Here is a 23,221-nt window from a genome sequence, read left to right on the forward strand (position 1 = left end):
ATCGAACGAGACGCGCGAGCAATCCAAATGGGACGTTGACATTGACTGACAGTGTCCATTCGGTATGTCATAGTGCGCGGGTGGCTGACCCTCCGATGTCCTGGATGCAACCAGATGTAACCACAGGGCTCAGCTTGGACTGAGAAGCGCCCCAGGACCTGCTAGATACGTGCCCAGGCTGTACAGCATATATCTGTAAGCGATGTAGACCATACTGGCGCGGTCCTCCGGCGTGCATGTGATGTCTTGGATGCGCCATTTCAGCGTAATATCCGGGCTTTATGTCTCCTGTCTCGCGGGGTGCGATCCCCGTACTCCCCGCACCCCAACGAGAAGCAGAAAGGAGAGCATTACGTCGTTCCCCGCAAGATGTGAATTGAGGAGAGATCGTCATGGGGGAAGCATACCGGGGACTTGATCGTCGAGCCCGGCCACAGGCCTAATCAATTCATTACTGGTACTGCGCGTCCCAAGCTTCCGCTGGGAGGAAAGTTCAAGTCCGATAACGAACCGGGTCAGATCAGCGTCGAATGCCCACGGACGAACTTCGGGAAGCGCTGTGCAGGGCTATCTGCCCGGGTGCCGAATTCCTGTGTGTCCAGCGGTTCAACCGATAGGCTTGCGAATCGCGTATGTGTACGCCATGGCAGGGAATGTCTGAAAAATGCGATCTGAAATCCTGCGACGTCAAAAGTGACTCACGGATGCAGCGCACGCCGACGGCGCGTACAGCGTATGGAAGGGTGTCGAATGCGCAGGCAAGTCGCAACTGCAGTCGCGGGCTCAGATTGCTGGCGCTCCGGTGGCCCGTTGGCCTGGCGCCAAACGTTGAATATAAACAAAGTTCACTAGTGTGGACTATAAAACGGCGTCACGAGCACCCGTCTGCGCACTGCCCAGGGCATGCAAGATAGCCCGTTTGTAGACAGAAATAAAGACATCTACGGGTGGCAGGGAAATGCGGCAGACAGGAACGGAGGTCGTGCCGGAAGGACGAGTGAACGTGTCTGTTGTAACCAAAGTTGGTATGCGAGCAGTCGCCTGGCAGACGGAACGTTCTTGGATTGAGCGGCATCATAATCGCCATTCGCAGCCAGTTTGACTTGTTTCTGACCTGTTTTATGGCGCAGAAGACCGGGTCGCCGACCTGACGGGCGTGCTGTATTTAAGCCCAGCCTGATATCTGACAGGACGCTGTTGCTAGCCAGCAGCGACCCGCACGCCCAGCCGCACGTCGTTTGCCCCGACGCCGAGCGCGCCGACCTGCTCTGGCCCCTGTCCCTGCTCCTCGCCGTCTGCTGCCGCGGTAGGTTTCACCGACGCGTCCCTCGTGCTTGACAGCTGCGACAAATCCGTGTTCTCAGACGACGAAGGTGTGACGCCATACCCCCCTGGCTGAAAAATCATCAGCAGCTCGTCGCGCTGCAGCAGCTTGTTTTCTCGATTTCCCCGCTTGTATAGCCCGGTTGTACGTCAATACGCTTGCAAACCGTCTAGAACAAGTGCGCATGTTCCCTTAGCGTGCATCTTTCGGTATGTTACTTGCTCTTCTATCATCCGGCCAGTCCGTCTGCAACTGTTCTCTCGCCCAGTTTCAGCCCCAGCTTTGCTTCGCGCGCATACAAATCCATTCTGCGAGCAAAACTCGCAGCGGGTATGGAGGTCCTTGTATCCCCTTCTATCTCTCCTCCCCCGTCGCCGGAGAAGGCAGCCTCGTCCTACGCGTTTTCGTCTTCGTCGGCGCGCTATTCATCCAGTTCGCTCCTCGACCGTCGGCTTGGCCACGAGTCCTCGTCGCCCCTTAAGCTCTCCCAGAGTCATCCGGCGTTGTCGGATGGCAGAAACACCTATGTATCTTTACGGACAAGGCCCACGCCTCGTCTTCCCCTCCGCAATCCACATAAGCCCTCCACATCACTCTCTTTCAGCAACCCCCTGACGCCAATATTGTCACCACCCGTCACGCCTGCAACCTCTTCCCTTGCTTCTCCCAGTTCGGGAGTCGCAAGTCCCCGGTCGGACGATGATCATGCAACTTCAAGTGCTACGACAGCAAGTATGCAGGGAGACGCGCATACAGCGGGTGCACAACAAGAGGATTACCTCAATAAGGGCAAGACGTCGTCCGCAGCTACAACTCCGATCACGGACATTCCTCCTGTCCAACATGACCCCGTCTCGACTCCGCCTTCATGGAACACCATTCCCCCCTCACCTCCTTCCAGACTTGTCGATAAGGTCGACTCTGGGACGAGTGGGCTGCGCAGGCGGCCATCTCCTGGGTCGAGTCGTCGACCTGTCTCCTCACTCTTGGCCTCGGTACCCTCACCGCCGTCGGCCTCGACGTGTAGGCGGCGCGCATCAATGCCTCTGATGCACATGTCTCTGTCCAAACCGCTTCCTCCGACGCCACCTCCTGTTCCATCTCCAAGTACCAAGCCTATAGCGGAGAGTCCTCTGTCGGCTAGTGTGAGCGCGCCGCTTGCCGACACGCGGTCGTCGCGAGAGGACCGGGAGGGTACTCCGAGGGCTTCGTCGAAGAGTACTTCTAGGGCCCGGTTCCATATCCCCTCCGACAACGAGGATGAAGGATACGCGGTGAGACACGGGCCGCGGAGACACGAATCGGACAGTGGGTCGTCGAGCAAGAGCAGGGTCGAGGACAGTACAGAGAACAGCACGGAGAACAGTACCGAGTTCCAGGAGAAGTGGGAGAGGAAGAGGGGTGAGGACAATGCACGGCGGTACCATGCACTGCTGGAACTGCTGATGACGGAGGTTAGCTACCTCAGGGATCTCCGGGTACTGGTCACTGTGAGTGCTCTTCGTCCTTCACGCTGAGCGCTCGTAGTGACCTATTCTCAGATTTATTTACAACAATTCCCCACCATCTCCACACGAGTGCATATGTCATCGTCGAGCTTCATGCGGGCATCTCCATCGCCATCATTCATATCCACTACCTTTGGCAGCCATAGCCGATCGAACTCTCAATCGCAGCTCCTCACTCAACCACCTCCTCCGAGTGCTTTCTCGCTGAATATACCTTCAACCGCGTCGCAGTCTAATACCATGCCCGGCCTGGGCAAGGAACATGAAAAGGGCAAGGAGAAGGAGAAACACAAGCTTACCCTTGTGGTATCGGATGCTGATGTCAACTTGGTGGCCCGGAACGCCAAAGAGTTGCTCGAGTTCCATGAGCGATTTGTCCACGAGCTACGTAATGTGATGACGCCCTTCGGGATGTCCGAAGCCCTCGACGAGTCCGCCGTCGAAGCAGAAGTTCACCGGCCACAGAATGTCGCGCATACAGTCGTCGACGAGGCGATCGCTAGCGTCTCTGGCAAGTTCTTGAATATGGCACAGGCGTCTGGCTTCAGCATATACGAGTCGTTCTGCGCGGGACATCCTGAGGCCACGGATGTGGTGAGGAAGGTTCAGCAGCACCATACGTCGGAGTGGGAGGCGTTCGAGCAGCGGTGCACGCATCTCGTGACGGGTATGGATTGTCAAGGACGGCAAGCGATGGAGGAATTTGGTAGCGTTCCCCTGAGTGCGCACGCTGAGCTTGGGGGCTCGCGTTTGGACGGGTTCCCTACCGTGACCGACTCGAGTGCGGACCTCGCGGATGTATTCTCCCGTCGGAAACGCAGGCATTCCACGTCGTCGGTCAGTCTCATGGCTTACGGGATGTTCTCTGCTGGCTGCAGGAATACGACCCACCTCGAAGTGGTTCAGGTTAAATCTGATCCTCCGCCAGATACCAAAGGGAAGGGGCAAGGCACTCGGTTAACGTTTATGGATTACATGATCAAGCCCGTCCAGAGGATTTGTAAATACCCGTTATTGCTGGATCAGTTGAAGAGCGCGAAGTCGCTGTGGAAGCATAAGCCCAGTTCCTCGGCGGTCGCATGTACCCCGCCTGCAGCACCATCGGAAGGCGACGCGTCCGCGGAGCAAGCGGCGTCTGCAATGAGAGATGTTGTTGCTTCAGTCGACGAAGCTCGCCGCAAACGGGACGTAGTCATCAAGTCGTCTCTGATTACTTCGCGGATCGTCGCTTGGTATTCTGCTCATCCCTCCAAGGAGACGAGTCCTCCTAGTCACCTCAACCCGGACTTCATGAACTCCCTCGGTATTTGCATGCTCTCGGGTTCCTTGGACGTTATGCACTATGATGTGGCCAACTCTTCGAACAGCGGGCCTGTCAAGGTTAAATACTACGGTGCCTTTCTGTATGCTGGAGGGTATCTTGTACTAGTAAAGGTGGGGAAGAGCAAAACGGTGTACGAGCCAAGACATTGGTTTCCTCTATTTGGGTTTGATGTAGTCGACATCGATGATGCTGATGGTATGTTCTCTTCCAATCTTGCTCCGTACCCTGGGATTAATTAAAATTTATCTGTTAGGGCTGCTTCCCTGTTCTTTCGGCCTGTTCCGCCGAGATCACTACTTCGAGCTTGCAGCAGCTTGCCAGAAGGAGAAGGAAGTGTGGTTGTCAGCTATCAGGGAAAGTGTGACAACGAGCCCTGTCTGGCGCAACGAACCTACGCCGAGCCTTCACAATTGCACGGCTGGTGTCACGTCCGCCCTTGACAACGAGCCCGCGGAGGTCCTAGCCTTGTCCGCGTTGCAATCTCGAAGGAATTCGTTTGAACTCACCGACGAGCCAGAGAGCTATGGCACAGAGTCTCATGCCACGACGGAGCCGCCATCGAGGGATGAACCTCTACCAAGACCTACCGCTCACTTTTCAGGAAGTCGTCGCTCGTCTACGACCTCTGTGAAAGCTCTTTTCTCTCCGGCATCATCCGATACCATCCTCATACGGTCAACTGCTCCGCTTCGTCAGCTTGTCGAACGTGGCCTATTGGATGTCTTCTCTGAAGCATGCCTCACCATTCGGTTTCAAGCTCAGACGCATGATGAGGAGTTGTTTCAAGCACCGAAAGCGTCCAGCACGATGGGTATGAGTGGTGTCATGGGTATTGCTGCTAAGAGCCGACTGTCCAAACGTGAGAGCGTTATAGTCCCGAGACGAAAGAGCTTCGTGGATGGTTGTGACCTTGCAGACATGGAAGCAATTGCTGGCCTTGGGAAGAAGAATACATTGTCTCGCGCGAAGTCTCTAGCAGCTCGGAGGCAAGGCAAGAAGTCTCTGAGGGTCATGGCGCCATTGCCTTCCGGTCGTCATGACAATGATGGTGAAACCGCGTGTGCTTTGGATAACACGGATGCAACCGTGGAATCGCCCACACCACTGTCACAGTGTTCCTCTATGGGAACATCTCACGCCGGGTCTGCGCTAGCTAGTCCAACGATGGAATCCAGAGCGTTGTCCCCTGGTCCTGCCACGGATTCGATGCCCCCCGCATCCGTCCAAGGTCATGAGTGCGCAAGACGTGCAGAATATCTCACAGTCGTCGATCCTGACTGGCGACCGAAACGTACACGCTCAATGGTAGACAACGTCAGGGGCTTCTTTTATTCTCGATCTAGTTCCCCGACGCCCTCAATCGACGCCAGCTCGTCGCGCGCTTCTCATGTTGATTCTGGCCTTTCAAACACCCCTGAAGACTGGAGTCAAAGACCTCCCCCTTCCCGACTAACCAGGTGGTGGAAAGGATCGCTTAGACGCCGTGTGCAGAGCGCTCCCGAAGTTCCGCGAGATGATCCATCTGTTTCTGTGGACGTATCAGCGACTATACGCTCCTCCATGGATACCCCTGACGTGCCTGAGGAGGACGTTGCTGGTGAGGTTTTAGATGCTGCACCTATGAGGCGAACCAACACGCTGTCGCGGAGGTTCAAGCCTGATGGAAAATCACACCTACCCAACCGCCGGCCATCCATGTTCTCTACTTTCCCTCATGACCCACGCGACACAACTTCTACAGCCCCTGCGGAAGTAGCTCCTAGGAAGAAGACGAAGACAGTTTCATTCTTTCACCGACTACATCCCAAGACGAACTTGGGTAGCTCAGATTGATCCCAGCTGCGATCAACTGCCATCACTTATTCATAAACATCTATTAATGTTCGTTGCTGTATACTAGTAGATTCTTCACTAGAGATATACCCACTTCATGTCGGCACCTTGCATCTTACCTTATAACTTTCGCATGTATCTATCTATTTTCCCGCCATACTGCATCGAGTCCTGCATATTTGCGTGTATAACTATACGATAGCCAGACAAGGAATGCCATCTATTTTGTTTGACATCAAGAGCAGTGATACATATGTGCTGAATACAAACAAAGAGTGTACACCAAGAGATAAATGTGCAGAAAATTGGTCGATACAATGCGTAAATTGTCGGGATATACGATGCCGGAGGGTGATAAGTCCGTGACGTCAAGGAATGAGTCCGTGGCTGCGTAGAATCTTGCCCCATCTGAGAATGCACGAGGTTAGCGACAGCATGAACAAAGGGACGACATGCGCACTCTTCTTTCTCTGCCTCCTCCTGTGCAAGTCGCCACTTTAATTGCCTAGCCCGTGGGTTGAGTTGCCAATCATCTATTACAGTTCAGATTGACGCACATATTCTCCCTCTCCAGTCGGCTCCTTTCTTCCGTCATCTGCATCCAGACAAGAGTGGAATCCTGGGAGAGGGCCATGCTTTCGGCATAGGTCCCCAATTCCTCATTGAAGCTCTATGAACGCCCGTAAGTAAACATGAAGGCGTGATTTTATCTACTCACCTCATACATGCAGTCTTTTTCCTTCGAGATGTTGTCATATAAATCCCTGAATGCTTCGATTTGCCTTTCGCACGCTCTGCGCTCGTTCTGCAGCTGATCGTACTCAGTGGCATCCTAGGTAGGCGGTGTTAATCATCTGAAGGAGAAGGAACCACGGTACTTGCTTCTTTAACATTCAGTTTCAGCTGGTTCAGTTTCTGACAGAGAGCGTCCTGGTTAGCGATAGCTTCGGCCAACTGTTTCTCTAGGTCAGACATCGACTTTTCTATAGAACGGGCGATGTCGGTGGATGACGATCTCTCGTGCTGCCGAGGAGACGACGCATCCACCAGACTGCGTGCCCGGTTCCGTCCAAATCCGTCTCCAGCAGTTCGTTTCGCAATCACTGCACGCATTTCTTGCATACGTGCTTGAGCTTCCCGGGTCTGCATGCAAAACTTCCAACAGCTATATGAGAGCTCGGTGAGTGGCACTTACCTGAGGCCTATCTTCGGTCGTTGCGGGAAGACTGCTGCGTAATCTCTCAACCTCTAGCTTCAGCTTTTTGACGGCACGATGAGAGCCTTCAAGCTAACAAGTGGCAGCGGTCAGTCGTGATTCTTCCTGCACTTTGCTCACTTACGTCTTCCTTCGTCGTCGCAGCTAACAATGTCAATGATTCTGTCTCATCATAGCGCATCATCCGTCGATTCATCCGATGGCGTGGCGATGTGCTAGCGTCATCGGGTTCCGCTTGGGCCGTCGTCGACTGAAACAATGGCGAAGTAGAAGGGCCCGCCCCCAGTCCATATCTCCCGGAAAGTGACAAGACCGCACTCGATCGAAGGGACGTCTTCTTCCTAATAGACAAAGGTTCAATCTGAGATCGAAGCTTCTGCCGGAGGTCGATGGAAGGCTTGGGGGTATTCTCTAGGTTTTTCATAGGTTCAAAGGGCATGCGTTTGCTGCGCGGGAGCGGAGATGTTCGACCAGTTAGCTGAGCGGGTGTGGTTAGAGCTTGTGGTGTATCAACCAACGTTGCCTCAAAGACTGATTCCGCATCAGACTCCGGTAAATCTGGAGGTGACGGTGGTGGGCTGTCTTCGCACGAGGAAGGACTCCTTGGGCCCAGGGGTCGTCGTTCAGGCGTCAGTAGCGAAGGCGAAGGTGGCGGATGAACAGAGGCCGCAGATCCGGGTCGAACCGTAGCCGCTGTGGAGAGCAAACTCGGAACCTCCATTGACGCTCGGGACAATGGCCTGTATGATCGCGGAGGATCTTCTGCAGTAAGGTGTTATCGCTTGTTCATAAATTCGCACGTGGAGAATAAACTCACGGTCATAAATCGACTCTTCTACAGGTTCGTCATACGTGGCGTCCAACAGCGTCCCGTTCTGAATTTGGCTGTTGTGTCGTGCCAATTCCAACCGCATGCTTAACTCATGCTCGCTCTTGTTTCTTGGGACCGCAGTATTACGACGGCTCGGGAAAACCTCCTCGTCAGGATCGCTATACTCGAGCTCCCTGTCTGTGGACCTCGATCTAGATCGAGAACTTGCGATCGAAAGTGATGAACCTGGTCTTTCGAATTCGCTGCTTGGAGACTTGCCCCGCTTGGTCAACTTCCTCCTGGATCGCGCAGGCTTGGGAAGGTTATAGGCTTCTTCCTCACCACTGGACACAGTTGTGGCAGCCGTAGTCGTCGAGTTTGCTGAACTCATCGACTTCATCATGCTGCTGTCAGCAGTGGCAGTGGTAGCGGTAATGGTCGAGGTACGGCTCATGACCGTACCGGAAGGCTTCTGACGCCGGTTGCCCATTCCACTCCCGAAGATGTCAGCTGTCTTCGTCCCCGGACGGACGTTGAAGAAGTTGCGCGCTACAGCATCGAGACTGAATATACCAGCCTTCGATCGCTGCGTTGTCGTCGGAGTAGACGGGACGGAATTAGGACCAGTGCGGAATTTGAACAGACCGTAGAGATGAACTTCAGGGAACAACACTCAGGACCACAGCACCGAAAAAGGTACAGAAAACGGGACACATACTGGTGTGTCTGATCCTTGTTGCAACGCATGAAGTCTCTACACAAGTTTCTTCCCCGGGGTCATCCAGATCGCTGGACGTCACCGTCCAGTGACATGACTCTCCTGGAACTGGTTGCACTCGTATAACAACAAGGGGAGGTCCACCACCTAAACCGAAAGGGATAGGATCCGCATCTCCCCTGTCATCTATATGCAGCACTACCTTCGTCTGCCCTCCGATCAACAACCTGCAACTGCATCAATGCGACCCTTGAGACGCACCTTCTTCGAGGCGTTCAAGAAATTCGCTCGCTCGTAAATATTGTAATACACCCTCGCCCTTGTCACCTTGGCGCCCTGTGGTTCTCCCGCAATCCCCTCTTCGCCCGCTAACGCAACGCTCTTCTGGTCCTTCGTTCGATACTTAGCCTGGACGGCCCACAGGTTTTCCACGAACCTCTTCTTCGCGGCTTCGGTTACGCTGGGGTTAAGGTTTGGAGGATTGGGCGGGTTCACGACTGTCAAGGCCCTGAAAGCTCCGCGACCCCACCATCGGTCAGACGGTACATTCTCGAGGTATATGTGCATGTCTGACGCCTATAACATCAGTGGAAAATACGCAACGGCGCTAAAGTGGCTTACCCGAACCGCCGACGTCGGTAGCTACAACATCTGTCACTTCCACCACGAACTTGGAGAGCAGCTTGTTCTTCTTCTTTCCGAGCGGCAACAATGTCTTGTCACCATCCAAACCCGCTAACGCCTTCTCCCCACCCTTCTCTCCCTCAGGTCTCTTCACGAAAAGCAACTTGTCGTCGAACAAGAACAGTGTGCCATGCAAGGTTTCCCTGCTTCCTCCCGAAAGACTGTCCTCGCTTCTCTCATGGGTGTGTGATAGAGAAGAGGTGCCCTCCACATCGACCCAATCCACGAATTTCCTCGTGTGCGAGTAAAGTTCAGGAGGGAAACCTTCAATATTACTGTAGAGGGTTGCTATTGCCGACGCCGTCTTCGTGTTCTCGTCAGCCTCGGCCTGCGCGATAGCACTTGCGATCTCGTCCGCCTCTTCCAGCTTCGCTCTCTCCGGGTCGGCAGGGGCCATATATTTGATCATGTTGCGGAAGAGTAGCGTATAACGCGGTATTCGCTGAACAGGGTCCATGAGCAACTCACGAAGACCCACGCGGTTCCTCATGTCGGCTGATTGATATTTGATGCGCTGGATACCATGGTTAACACACAGTGGCAGACACAGGGAAATGACTCACGTCGACATAGTTGGAAAACCCGCTATTCTTCTTCTTCATCTCGCTCTCGAACATAGTCTGGGCCTCGTTGCGATTTGAATAGTATGTTCGGTATTGCTCGAAGCCACGTGAGTCCCGGAAATGCTTCAGCGCCACATCGCCGATGCCCTTCCCATCCGGTGGTAGATTTTGTAAGTCGGCTAGGAATGCTTCATTGACTGGTAATAGCTTGTCGATGTTCCCGAATATTGTCATGGCTTCGTACACGGGTATGATCGCCGTGTCTCTCGATCGGGCAAAGGTGCGTAGCGGGTCAGCGTAGTCGTTCTTGAGGATCTGGAGGCGTCTGACGTAGGATGCTTCTGTCGTGACGAGTTCTGTGATCACGTCTCGTAGTGCGGATGAGTTCGTGTTGGCCCGTTTACGCGTAGGCCTCTGTGCGGGTGGTGTGGGGAACTGAATTCGAGCAAGCGGGATAGATCTGTAATCAGCTTATCCGCCCCTAGGCGTATAGGAGTGGGACCCGAAAGAGCAGGAGACACAGGAATTGGTTCCGTCAGACGGGTCAACTGGGCACTCACGGAACCTGATCGTTGCCGCCCGGGGCTCGATCGAGATAGTATCCCCTCCGTTTCAGAAGACAGCGGGTCGCCCAGCGTCGAAAGCAGCTCTTTCACCTCTGCGGAAAGTGAGTCCGCGGTCGAAACACGATCGACAGGACGTACCTCTGGAGCGCAAGTCCTCGACCACCACGCCGCAGAAGAAAGCGCGTCGTGTGAGGAGGGGGCCGGCATTTCTGCTGGAGGAGGGGTCCCAGTCGTCGCCGGTGCTGAGGGGGATGACCTTGCGAGGACTTGCGATGAGGGCCATGCGGCGGGAGGGGCGTGGCTTGCCACAAAGGAGTGATTAGAAGGGAAGGAGGGGCACGCGCTATAATCACGTTTAGAACTTGAACCAAGCAGGCTGTTTGGATTTGTTAGGCCGAAGAAGACGTAACGCGATAAAACGTATACACGTGATCGCGAGCGGTAAAATGACGCCCAGGGACGGAGGCAGATCTGGATGGCCCGGTCGTTCGGAGCCTTGCTGGGGGACCTGGGACACCCGACTAAAAATATTCCTCGTAGAGCTCATCTGCAGAACACCTGCGTTTCGACATGGATTGAGGCTCGCGAAAGTTGCGTCTCGAAGCAGAGCAATAAGAGTCTCGCTGCAAGGAAAGGGTGGGGAAGTGCCAAGAGACTCGCGAGCGATATGCGCTGCTTTTGCTGAGGCTTTGATAGGACTCACTCGCCCGACAATTGTATGTATACGCCGTGCGCTGTGAGTAGACACCTTGGAACATCCAACCGTCTACCAATGCGAGTTTACCATTTGTATCATAACAAGCGGCGGGAATCTCTCAACATGTCTTGGGCAGCCTTGCCGTGTCTGTGGTATGCACTTCAGAACGCATCTGCGACAGTTGCGCTAAAATACAGTAGCGTAACTTCCTCCGGAACTGTGAAGTCGGTACTTGCATGTGGGACCCACAAAGGCTAACCTAACCCTAGGGTTTGCCTGTCCGAGCCACACCCCAAGATCGAAGCATCACATCTTGAATCACTTGTACAGCTCCTTCGGTCAGTTCTCTCGGTTGAAGATACTTTCCGCATACCTGTGTAGATTTATTGCCTCGCAAAATAGATGTCTTACCCAAGCTATCGTCGGGCGAGATGGCGGAACCCCATGGACCTCCTCGGGAGGTCACGGGATAACATGCATCGCTGCGACGAGCTTCCGGGCGGGGTTATGGTTTAGATCTGTTATCAATGAGTTCTCCGTCAATTGGCTATAGATTACAAGGTACGAGGTAACAGCTGAGTCCTTTGGTTACGTACCGCCCGATGCAACCTTGTCCTCTTTTCGGACAAAGCGTTCGACCAGCAGTAACCTTATTCCGTATTCTAGGGTTAAGGTCTACCGTCAGTATCAGCCTTTAATCTGTCTACTGTATATGTCTTGAAATAGTGCAGTGGCTCCGGGTGACCAGTCAGCTGTAGCGTCAGCAGTGCATATCGCGAGGCTAGCGTACCAATCGATGCTCTCAGTTCCAATGCTTGGCCGTGCTATGATCAGAGTTAGAATTATGCTTGGTAGAAGTTTCACCGTGCGGACTGTCATAACCCGTGTTCGAGGTTCTTGCAGGGGGGCTTATCCTCCATCATAGATCCTGATTAAAATCAGCAGGGTTGTTGTTGAACAAACGTCAGCCCGTGCCCTATCATCAGGCTAGCATAAAATAGCTTACCTACAGTTACAACGTCTCCGAAGAAGGAAATCAGGCGGGTTAGGAGCAAGCACAACATCCTGTCGGCCGCAGAGAACGTCGTCACGTTGACCTTGTAGGCCATTATCGCGCCTGATTCTGAATGAATAAGACAGTACAAAAGCAGTAGCTCGTTCAGATCACTCTAGAGAATACTGTGGCAGATGCAATGGTGCAAGCTCAAGGCATCGCGACTTTTACCCACTCTCATTAGATTAGAGAATCAAGACGCGTCTTACAAGCGCTCGTAGCGTGACCGCATATACCAAGGGGTACCAGAGGTCCTCACTTTGGACTGTCCAGCAGATCCGAAAAGATCCCACACTTGTCCGGTTTTCAATTACGGGGTGGTTAGACGCCGGCGGCTTGACCGTGCTCATTTGCTCATTTGTCCTGAAATGTCATGACGTCCAGGTCCCCAATCCCAATTTCCTGCGCGACTTAGGGCTCTGCAATTGCTCTGAATATATCTCTGGTGTGGGTTGACTATACTGTGTGGCATATCTATCTCAGAACAACCTGAGGGCACGGATACCCCTGGCCAGGCGCGACTTACATTCAAAGCATCGAGAATTCGACGTAGAAGGGATGCGCAGTTGGGCTGTTCTGCAGGGCACTTTGTGAGTCTGCTTGGTCATTCCGCCAAGGTTTATGACATACCCGTCAATAAATGCGCACCAAAAAAATCTGCTGCCCTCTTCAACTTGAAACACCAAGCGCGAATTGACAGCTCCCGGAGACCCCTATCGACTGCTGTGCGTCATGACAGGACATAACACAGCCATATGGTAGGATTGATCTGCCGTAGGAAAGAGGTCCGTTCTGATGGGAAGGGGATTGATAAAACAGAGGCATTGAATATTGAGGTGCGTTGTTATCATGAATGTACCCTCGTTCTGTAAGAAGAGGTTTACCCTACATATGCGTGTCATACAGCGTTACGCACCCGCACTCCGAAGGAGGCGTGGAATACAGTTCTCTGTTCCCTCCCCTCATTCGACCCAACACTCCCTGCCCTCGTTGGTTCAAGGGGCTATCTCGTCGGCTCCTATTCCCTCCTCCTGGGAAGGGTATCAATAATGTGTCACGGAACTCTCTTGAATCCGGTTCTCCATATCTCTGTGCAATCTCAACGCAATCTATCTGTCCATAGGTTTTCTATGTCTTCTCCCCTCCGGCTGCCCCGGCTCCTCAAGTACGTTTCTCGTATCGTATACAACTGGAATACATACACGTAAGCCTGCGGCGCACCAGTTACTCAGCGTATTGCTCTGTGTGATCGACGGGTGTCGGGATCGGGGAGACAAGACGCGTGACGTCATCGACTGTTCCCACTTCATCCTCCAGATCGGGTCTTCGCCACCTTTGCACTTGGGCTTTTTCCGAACTGATACAAATTATATGCACTCCACGATAACGCGCTGGGAAGCTGTATGCACCCGACAATTGATGTTAGCTTTCTCAATCTGCAGAATATGTCGCTCGTGGGGAGATCGACGGGGACCGTAGGAACCAAAGTTAAATTTACGAGTCTCCAGGGTTCAGAGGGCACTGATAAGCTGGACGCGCAGAAATAGCCCAGCTTCGATCCAAGCTTCGCCACTCAACTCGGCTCCGGATCCTGCGTCACAAGTACGTTTACAATGATACCCTGCCGAGCAAATGCATGTATTTTTGGATAGACTCTGTGTATATAAACCAGTGCCCTCGGGGAAGCGAAATGCATTCGAAGGAACCCGAGCACCATGGCCAAGTTCACCCCCCCAAAGACGTACAAAGCTGCCGCTGTAACCAAGAAGTCCGCCCTTGAGCTCATCGACGTCCCGTGGAAGGACCCAGCGGCCGGGCAGGTCGTAGTGAAAGTCGAGGCATGCGGCGTTTGTCGGAGGTATGCTCTCGCCGCTACACCGTGTCTTTTCATCGGAAGCTTGTGCTGACACTGCGTGGTGTCGCAGCGACGACTTGGTGGTGAACCAGTTAATGCCCGCGGGCCTGCCGCGCATCCCGGGGCACGAGATTGTCGGAACGGTCGTGGCCGTCGGGCCCGGGGAGAAGCTCTGGAAGGAGGGCCAGCGCGTCGGCGGGGGTTGGCACGGCGCACATTGCTTCGCGTGTCGGCAGTGCCGCAAGGGGGATTTCAATACGTGCGAGAATGAGCAGGTCAATGGTGCGTGGTTCGTATACGTCGTACTTTGAGCTGGTATGGATGATGGGCAGGCGTGACGATGGATGGCGGGTATGCGGAGTATGCGACGTTGAAGAGCGAGGCCGTCGTTGCGCTCCCTGAAGGGATGGACCCCGCAGAGACGGCGCCTTTGATGTGTGCTGGTGTAACCACGTACAGTAAGTATCACGCACGTATGCAGGACCCCCTTTGATTCACATCGTCGCGGCAGATTCGATCCGCAACATGGGTTTGAAGGCAGGCGACATCGTCGCTGTTCAGGGCATTGGGTCCGTCGCACCCGTTATATGCTATGCAGTGTGTTTATGACTGACGCATGCCCGTACCTTTCTTCTTCTGCAGAGGTCTAGGCCACCTCGCCCTGCAATACGCTCGCGCGATGGGCTACAAGACCGTCGCGCTGTCCACCTCGGCATCAAAGAAAGCCCTGGCGAGCGAGCTCGGCGCGCACGCATACCTCGACGCTAGCAAGGTCAACCAGGCGGAGGAGCTCGGCAAGATGGGCGGCGCGAACCTCATCGTGTGCACCGCGCCGAGCGCGGACATCATCCAGGCGCTCGTGCCCGGGCTCGCGGTGGGCGGGACGCTGCTCGTCCTGGCGATCGCGCCGGACGACCTCAAGTTCAATGCGAGTGAGTTGCGATGGTTTTCTTGCTTCGATTTTGCGGGCGGTTTTAAATACTGTTGGATGTAGCGCCGTTCATTACGAAGAGGCTGTCGCTGCGCGGGTGGCCGTCGGGTCATGCGAAGGATAGCGAGGACTGCGCGGCGTTTAGTAAGCTTGAGGGGGTGAAGTGCAGGATCCAGAAGTACCCGCTTGAGAAGGCGGCGGAGGCATACCAAAGCATGATGGATGGGTCGGCGAAGTTCAGGGCTGTTATTGTTCCTTGAAGGGTGTAGAGTCAAGAATCGGGTATGTTAGAAAGATAAAAGCTGTACAAGTATTGTAGTCTATGAACTCGAGCAACTTTTCAAGTTGTCCTGAAGTTAGGCCCTGCATGTTGGAAGGGCACAGTCAGTCCCGACACCGGTACCCAGAGAGCGGGCACATTGTTCCTCGAAAGTGCTGCAGAGATAGCGCAGATCAGCCGAGACAATGAGATGCGACGCGTTCGGCGTGACGGAACAATGGCGTGACTGTTCGCGTTGCTTGGTGCTGTTTACGCGGTGTTGATGGGAGCGGCGTGCAGTGGCCGAATTTATTGCGTCTTGCTCTCGCCCGCGTCACCTTGCACTGAACGACCGTATGACTCCACCCATGCACCCCCGCTCGTCCCGCCACCGCAGAGACCCGCTCGCAGACCTGCCCCTCGACCGTTTCATCGCCGGCGTCTCTATTAGCAGCCCGTTCAAGCCACCCGCGAGCCCCCTCAAGCAGTCCCACAAACGCCCCGCATCCCCTGCACCCCCCTCGTCTGCCCTTCCCAACAAGCGCCACCGCGCCGACCTCTTCTCCCCGCCCAGCGGCTCCCCGCTCAAGCCCGCCGCCAGCCCCGCGCGCAGCAAGTACGCCGCGTCCCCGTCCAAGGCCATCGACGCCATGACCGCCCTCTCCGCCGCCGCCGACGACCCGCACGCCACGCCCAAGCGCGCCCCCGCCAAGTCCGCCACCCTCCTCGCGCCGTCGCCCGAGCTCCACGCGGGGCCGGGGGCGGGGGCGGGGGCAAAGAGGGCCGCGAAGGGCCGCGAGGAGGCGCACGAGGACCACATGCAGGAGTTCTTCAGCAGCCCCGCGCGCCGCCCGCCCACCTCCGCGCGCGAGGCCCCGCCCTCGCCCGACCGCGCGTCCGTGCACTACCCCGGGTTCGACGTCTACCGCGACACCCCCGACGACGAATCCACCGAGCTCGACGCGCCCCCGCCCGTCTTCCACATTCTGCCCGACGACGTGAAGGAGAACAAGGCGCCGCCGAGGGTGGAGGAGGGTAAGAAGGGTGCCATCCCCGGCTCGCCGTTGAAGCAGGGCATCGCGTTCTCGCCCAGCACCGCGAAGAAGAGAGGGGCGGCAGACGGGGGCGCAAAGTACAGACCCATGATCATCGCCAGCTCCCCGCGGAAGGAGACTAGCGCCGCGCCCAGACTCGCGGGCACCCTCGGGGCAGCGCTCGGCGTCCCCAAGGCGGCCGCCACCCCCGGGCGCTCGCCCAAAGTCGCGAACGCGCGCAGGAGGATGATGGAGGACGAGTTGGACGCGGCGGACGGCGAGGACGAGTTCTAGTTTTCTTTGTTATATTCTCCACCAGGCGACCGACCGAATCCCGGGCGACCTTGCTTTCCCCCACCCAGTGCAACCCGCAACATCACTCGGTCCTTCTCGCCTCACGACCCACGAGTCACGATTTGCATCTATGCACTACAATCTATTTCTTCCATATATGCTGATCCTTTGTTTCTGATTCATCTTGTCTTGTCCCGGCTATGTACCTCTATCCCCACCATCTCAGTCTCAATCTCAATCTCCCCGAGCGCGTATTGCGGGCAACCACCTGCGTTGTATCACATGGTAGTCTAGCAGACTACCAGTCTCCGCGCTCCGGCTTACTTTCCTTGCTTCCCATTCCTGTTTATTAGTTATGCCATATGACGATTATGAAAAGCTTTTTATTTTGGAATCGCGCTCAGGATCCAGACTGGTTGCCTATGCCTACGCCAGACCCAAGAAATGTCTAGATGATACACAATATGCCTACACTATCCGACAATATAAGTGTGCTACTTTTCATGCCCACAGCGCCTACTGCTCCATAGGGACCACCGCGCTGGATCCGGAGTTATCCTGCACAGGCATAACGATGTCGAACGCGCCCGTGCCCGTCATGTTCGGCCGGCCGAGGACGATGCTCCCCGAGGGCGACGTGAGCGTGTCAAAGTCGCCGAAGAGCGTCGCCTCGGAGAGGAACGCCGCGGTCGTCTCGTACGACGCCTTGAGCAGCGGCGACGACTGCGCGGAGATGCCGCGCCGGTTGAACGGCCTGTACCCGCCGTCGAACGTCTGCGATTACAAACACAAGTCAGAGACGCGCGCTGTGAGTGCACGGAGGTGAGTGAGTGAGAGGGAGACGAACCATGTAATCCGCGATGAGCTCCAGGTGCCGCATGTCCACGTCGATCTTGTACGCGTCGAACACGTTGCTCACCTCGCGGATGATCGCCGCGCGCGCCGCCTCGACGCCGTACGCCTTCAGGATCGCGTAGATGTCGTTCGAGTAGATGCTGTTTGCCTCCACCGTGCTCTCCTCCTGCTCGCCCAGGACCTCCCACAGCCCTTGGAAGTTCGAGCCGTTGGTCGTGAGCTGCGTTGGGTGTTATGTCAGTCCCGAATGTTGGGGGGACGGGTGAGGAGAGCCGCACCTTTGTCCGGCCGTCCTTGGTCTCTTCCCGGACGCGGAAACAGTCGCTGATACCTGCGATCTCACGGATGACCGTCTTGCGACAGACGCGTTCCACGATGCCCACGAGCAACAACTTCGGGAAATCGGCGTCGAACTGTAAACAGGGTTAGGGGCTAGAGGAACATTTCCGAATGTGCCCGCAACTTACAAGGAGTTCGATCACGCAGTGGGACTCGGTGAACTTGAACGAGGTCGCCCGCGCGAAGTTGTCCATGAAGTTCCTCCGGACGACGGCGATCAGCTCTTCCAGGGACTCGCTCTTCACCGGCTCTGGCTGAGCGGCGCCGTCCTCCATGGGCTCGTCGTTATCCGCGTAAGCCGCCTCGATGGCTGCATCGTTCAACTCGTCCAAATCGACGTCCCCGTCGTCGTCCGATTCGTACGTCGCCTGCTGCTGCTTCTTCTTCCTCGCTTGCTTCTCATCCTCTACCTCGTCCACCTCGCTCCTCTGATCATCATCCCGGCCTGCACCAGCACCCTCCTCGTCGCCGTCGTCCTCCGTGGGCGCAGGTCCGGTCTCCTTCACCGCGGTACCCTTACCGAGCCCGGAGATCTGCCCCTTCAGGTCCGAATCGAGCTTCTTCATCTCCGTCATGATCTCCTTCTTGAGAATCTGTGGGAACCGCGAGCTGAATGCCGCCAAGATCTCCCGAGGCTCGACGTCGTATTCCGACCGGTACTCATCTTCGGGGAAGAACGCGATGTCGATCGTGTACTGTTTACTCCGTGCCTGGGCATTCACGGTCAGCGACTCCTTTACTGTGACCTGGTCGACGACCTGGGACAGGGCGAGTCGGCTGGCTTTCTTGCAGAAGGCGTCGACCTCTTCGACAGGGACATCGGGGCGAGTAGACATCGCCATCGATGGGGTCTTGGGTTTCGTGGAGGCCGTCATGACGATTTCTCGTAGACGGGGAATACCCAGCGTGACGTTGGCGGCACCGTGACCTGTGGAAGTCAATTAGCTTAAGACAGAGCACTTGGTGCGTGATAGAAACATACCAGCAAAATGGAAGGTGTTCAGTGTCATCTGTGTCGATGGCTCACCAACACTGAAAACCCGGTTATTACTTCATGAGTGATTAAACATATATACACGTACCCTTGGGAAGCAAGGAGGCCGACAGCTTCTCCAGGCTCCACCAGGCTGCGCATATACTTGACATTCATCAGAAGCTGGAATTGCTTAGGTCCTAGTAGAGGATGCCGCCGTCTGATATCGAGCTCTCCGCTCATATCCTTGGATCGTAGAAGCTTGGAAGGGTTGGACTTGATATACTCAGCAACCTTCTCGGCAAACTTCTCGGATGTGCTTCCCAGATAACGGGAAGGGCTGTACCGAGAAAGAGCCGGTTCGTACTTGTCCACAGGCGGGCCATCGTCCGAGTGTTTCCTCGACTTCTTCTTGGACTTGAGAACCTTCTTCATATAAGCCAAAGCGTCCTGGTCGTTCACGTACCCGACGGTCTCCCTCGGTCGGTACCGATTGATGAAGGTGTTGGCATTCCGCGCAATAAAGTCAAACTGCATGATGTGCTTCTGCTTGGTCACGTCTAGGGCATCGCCGCCATAATGGAATTGGTACACTGCAGAGTCGCTTCCGCGGACTGTGTGGTCATAGTGTACTCGCATTCCTTCCAGGTGTTTGATCAAGCAGCGCTGTAAATATCCGGAACGAGAAGTCTTCACAGCAGTGTCAATAAGACCCTCTCGACCTGCCATACAATGGAAGAAGAATTCTTGGGGCTTGATACCGGTCAAGAATCGACTAGCGACATAACCTCCGGCGATGGCCTGAGTCTCGAAAGCTTTGAATGATGGAAGGGTCTTCCCACTAATCATGACAGGAACTCGACGACCTTCCAGCTCCTGCTGACCTAGCGCGCAAGATATCTGCTGAGCGTTGACAGCACTTCCCTTGGCACCAGACTGGGTCATTGCCTGCATGTGGTTCTGAGGGAACTTCCGCAAGAGCCCGTGAGGCATGACGGCGTCCGCTATTGACTTCGTGAGTTTGGCCATCTTGGTCTTCACCGTGACATCCAATCCAGCCATCTTGTTATCGTCGCGCAGAACGTCTTGCAACAGGGCACGAAGCTGCTCCGGCTTCTCCTCTGGAGGCACTTTCTCCAACGTTGGGAAGTTCTCGATGGCACCTTCGGTTCCGAGGTTCCGACCCTTCTCAAGTAAGTCTCGTCTCTTCGAATCACCGTCCGGTGTTAAAGCGAGATCATCCATGCGACAAGTAAAAGCCCGGTGTTGCAGGAACTTCGTGAAGAGTCGACTGAGGATACCAAGGAGTCTGCCGGCAACCTCCGCGCCGTACAGTTCGTAGACCGAGTGAACGAGACCGTAATCAGTTGCACCAAATGACGATTTGTCCAACACACCGCAAAGCAGCTCGCCGTCCCGGAAAATCACCTTGTCTTCTTCCGAATCCTTGCCCCATAAGCTACCAGGTACCTTGGCTTTAGAATCGACGTTCAGACCTTCCGCGTGATCAGGGGTGATGTTCAGAAGCACTGTCGAGATCTATGGCACTATGAATTTCGCTCGCTCAAAGTATGCCGACACTGGAAACACGCACGATCTGCTTTCCTGTCCATCGCGGTTTCGGCTTCCAAATCGCTGGTGGCAGGGTCGCTAGCCGTCCAGTTGGATGAGACTCATCCTCTGGTCGAATCGCGCCGTAAAGAAGCTGAAAATATTCCTCGCGAGTGAAGAACGTGTCTTTGTTAGTCATCCATACACCAGCAACTACGTGGTCCTGGATGAGGCCTCGTAGAGGTTTGCCTGAAGTAGGGACAAGGTACTGGTTGTCGGTATTGGCGATATTGTATGCTTCCGCACGTGCGACCTGGTTCTCTGGTTCATGACATATAAGACACCCTATGACGACTGCCAAGGAATATACTCACGGGGGAAATGGATGTTCATCTCTTCCAGAAACGTTAGCATTCTCCGGGTGCCATGATCCGGTGCAGTGCTCACCGTCTCCGTCGAAATCAGCTGCAATCAAACATACGTGAATCACCAGACAACCGGCATCGGAGACAATGCTTACCATTATATGAGTTACTAGAAGGAAGAAGGAAGTGATGAGCAGCGCGGACGACGACTATATTTCCGACATACCAGTTAGCGTAGTGCATCCGGATGGTCTTCTCTCCATGCAGCACTTTGGCCCGATGACACATCATACTCGGCTTGTGCAGCGTCGGCTGACGGTTGAGGATCAATATGTCGCCATCCTGCAAATGTCGGTACACCTTCTTGTTGACCGAAGGTGTCCTCGTCTGAAGCCCATACCGGCTGGACGTACCCTCCTGCGGCGTAAGCAACTGGTTGGCAATGGCTGTCCGCTGCTCCACGCTTAGTTTGTCCTAGAAGTAACCGTGTTACAATTGAACTGACTACGTGAAAGGGCACGCCTCACCAGGAACTGAAGGTGTCCATCCTCGAACTCGACCATGGTGGCTCCAGGATACTGCTTCGGGCCATTGATGACGTACTGACGCAGTTGATGGAAATTAGCAGGTGTGACGGGCTCCGGGAACGTGAGCTTCTGGGCGAAGACAGGGGGGATACCGATTTCGCTCGGTTCGATATTGACATCGGGGGAGATGACAGAGCGGGCTGCGTAGTTGACACGTTTACCCTAAGTAAAGAATGTTGGTCTTCTCATAATAGCTAGAAAGAGCAATGCATACCATCATGTGCTTGCGGAATAGACCCTCCTTCTTCTCCAGCAGCTGCTTGACACCAGGAGGCGGTAACTTACCCTGACGCATAGGCTGCGGGTTCTTACTGCTATCGATGAAGCTGTTCACGTCTACCTGCAGCTGGATGAGAGAATCCAGAAGCTGTCCCAAAATCCTCCGTTGCGTCGCTTCATCCGAACCTGAGCCTTTCGCACTAGCGGCGCGGAGCTCGAGGTTGCGGTCGCGCAGGCGGTAGCACGTATTGAGCACCTTCGCTAGCAGCTCGTTCTGCGGATGCTCGAAGAGCATCTCGCCCATCTTCGCGGGCGGGCGGAACCGTGTGGGGGTGACGGGGAGCACCTCCATGAAGAACATGTCCGGACTCGCGACGGAGATGCCCTCTGGTGTGATGGCTGCGAAAGGACCATGCCGCCCAAAGAGGAGCGAACAGATTTGTGCCTCGTTGGCGAAGAGCCGGCGGAGGTGGGCGCGGCACTCTTCCGAGGCCATCACGCGCTCGTTGCGCCCCCGGGAGGTCTTTACTTTGCCGCTGGCGGACTTGGGCAGCTGGGCCTCCGCGGGCTGGGGTGCTTCCTCCTCGAATTCCTGATCAGAGAACGTGTTCTCGCCCGGGCCCTCTGATTCCGGTTCGGACTCGTCAGTGTCAGAGTCAGCTCCAGCGCGATTCTTCGCCGAGCCATGTGTTGACACAGGGGAAGACAGAACGTTTGGCCTCTTGACATTTAACATAGCGTGCTGTGCCTTCTGCTTCTTCGATAAATCATATTCGATGATTTTCGTATGGCCCTCCTTCCGGAAAGTGTAGCCGAACCTTCAGACCTACTCAGGACAAAATCAAAGAAAGGCCCCAATAGCCACTCACGCGTTACAGTTCTGACACTTTTTGAGAATCGTAGCCTTGAGGAACTCTATCATGAGGTCCTTCCGCGCCTGGTACACAGCAGGGTCCTTGTAATCATCACGCGTTCGGCCTCTTCTCGCCGACAGCACTGCGAAAACATACGCGTTCACCCTCCATTCAAACTCCTCAATAGACTCTTCCGCAATCTCATCGTCGTCGCCCTCTGTATCACCCTTCCTCCGTGTTGCTCGCTTGATGTCATCCACGATGAGGGCTTCCTCGAGCAGACCGCGCTCTAGTAAGCGGAATTTGGCGATATATTTGCATATCTTTCACACGTCTGCATCAATGCCAATGGGTCATGCGTAGGCTATGCGAGCGTACCGTTGTCCTGCTCATCTTGAATTTGTGACAGAACAGACACGTCCCTCGCAGCAGATTGTACATGTTCACCATGAACAGAGGGTGGAATACGGGTGACGGTAGCTCTATGTGGCCGAAGTGTCCAGGACAAGTGAAATAAGTTAGGCGGCATGTTGCACATCTACAGAGCAGGTATAACCACTGAAGTAACGGACGGAGAGAGCAGCTGCGTACATGTCCTGTTTATCACTTGGGCCAAGAGCGGGGTCGTACAGACCGCCAATGTTCGGCCGATTCAGGTCATCCAGCAGCGTTGGGTTGACAATTTGTTTGACGGATATTCGTCGGATTTCTTCTGCGGTCAGGAAGGAGAAGGAAATGCTGGTGACGGTGGAGGGGATGGGATTCGAGATATTCATGGCCGTCAGTGTTCACGCCGTCCGTCCAGCA

At 55.0% G+C, this 23,221-nt stretch overlaps 5 protein-coding genes across 5 annotated transcripts; 3 read left to right on the plus strand and 2 right to left on the minus strand.

The window, feature by feature from the left end:
• Positions 1-1,329: 1,329 nt before the first annotated feature.
• Positions 1,330-5,989, plus strand: GLOTRDRAFT_136051 (uncharacterized protein; the record flags this gene model as incomplete). Its single annotated transcript, XM_007863974.1, has 4 exons — positions 1,330-1,533; positions 1,593-2,814; positions 2,866-4,351; positions 4,410-5,989. The coding sequence occupies exons 2-4, from the start codon at positions 1,657-1,659 to the stop codon at positions 5,987-5,989; spliced, it is 4,224 nt and encodes a 1,407-aa protein (XP_007862165.1). The 5' UTR covers positions 1,330-1,533; positions 1,593-1,656.
• Positions 5,530-10,830, minus strand: GLOTRDRAFT_136052 (uncharacterized protein; the record flags this gene model as incomplete). Its single annotated transcript, XM_007863975.1, has 14 exons — positions 5,530-6,397; positions 6,450-6,494; positions 6,547-6,659; positions 6,708-6,821; positions 6,872-7,132; positions 7,185-7,277; positions 7,330-7,967; positions 8,023-8,673; positions 8,735-8,942; positions 8,996-9,303; positions 9,356-9,932; positions 9,982-10,416; positions 10,542-10,639; positions 10,686-10,830. The coding sequence occupies 14 exons, from the start codon at positions 10,828-10,830 to the stop codon at positions 6,358-6,360; spliced, it is 3,726 nt and encodes a 1,241-aa protein (XP_007862166.1). The 3' UTR covers positions 5,530-6,357.
• A 3,180-nt stretch (positions 10,831-14,010) lies between these two features.
• On the plus strand, positions 14,011-15,434 carry GLOTRDRAFT_70232 (GroES-like protein; the record flags this gene model as incomplete). The annotated part of the gene is made up of 6 exons (XM_007863976.1): positions 14,011-14,156; positions 14,224-14,435; positions 14,486-14,611; positions 14,665-14,722; positions 14,796-15,085; positions 15,148-15,434. The coding sequence occupies 6 exons, from the start codon at positions 14,014-14,016 to the stop codon at positions 15,342-15,344; spliced, it is 1,026 nt and encodes a 341-aa protein (XP_007862167.1). The 3' UTR covers positions 15,345-15,434.
• Positions 15,435-15,691: 257 nt separating this feature from the next.
• GLOTRDRAFT_119363 (uncharacterized protein) lies at positions 15,692-16,671 on the plus strand (the record flags this gene model as incomplete). Its single annotated transcript, XM_007863977.1, has 1 exon — positions 15,692-16,671. The coding sequence occupies exon 1, from the start codon at positions 15,700-15,702 to the stop codon at positions 16,669-16,671; it is 972 nt and encodes a 323-aa protein (XP_007862168.1). The 5' UTR covers positions 15,692-15,699.
• GLOTRDRAFT_70235 (beta and beta-prime subunits of DNA dependent RNA-polymerase) lies at positions 16,354-23,203 on the minus strand. Its single transcript, XM_007863978.1, has 16 exons — positions 23,006-23,203; positions 22,793-22,952; positions 22,430-22,737; positions 21,556-22,378; positions 21,282-21,503; positions 20,981-21,228; positions 20,910-20,923; positions 20,837-20,854; positions 20,764-20,784; positions 20,433-20,710; positions 18,948-20,377; positions 18,848-18,897; positions 17,994-18,793; positions 17,805-17,939; positions 17,519-17,746; positions 16,354-17,445 (listed from the first exon to the last, which is right to left on the minus strand). The coding sequence occupies exons 1-16, from the start codon at positions 23,188-23,190 to the stop codon at positions 17,188-17,190; spliced, it is 5,178 nt and encodes a 1,725-aa protein (XP_007862169.1). The 5' UTR covers positions 23,191-23,203; the 3' UTR covers positions 16,354-17,187.
• Between the last annotated feature and the right edge of the window lie 18 nt (positions 23,204-23,221).

The sequence above is a fragment of the Gloeophyllum trabeum genome (genome assembly GCF_000344685.1).
Source record: "Gloeophyllum trabeum ATCC 11539 unplaced genomic scaffold GLOTRscaffold_00002, whole genome shotgun sequence".
NCBI lineage: Eukaryota > Fungi > Basidiomycota > Agaricomycetes > Gloeophyllales > Gloeophyllaceae > Gloeophyllum > Gloeophyllum trabeum.

Excerpts from the sequence above, each read along its gene's own strand:
- GLOTRDRAFT_70235 (XM_007863978.1), bottom strand. The coding sequence starts at position 23,190 with ATGAATATCTCGAATCCCATCCCCTCCACCGTCACCAGCATTTCCTTC. Across the intron at positions 22,379-22,429 it reads AAGTGTCAGAACTGTAACGC|GTTCGGCTACACTTTCCGGA; the intron begins GTGAGTGGCTAT and ends GTAGGTCTGAAG. Across the intron at positions 21,229-21,281 it reads ATGGACACCTTCAGTTCCTG|GACAAACTAAGCGTGGAGCA; the intron begins GTGAGGCGTGCC and ends GGTTACTTCTAG.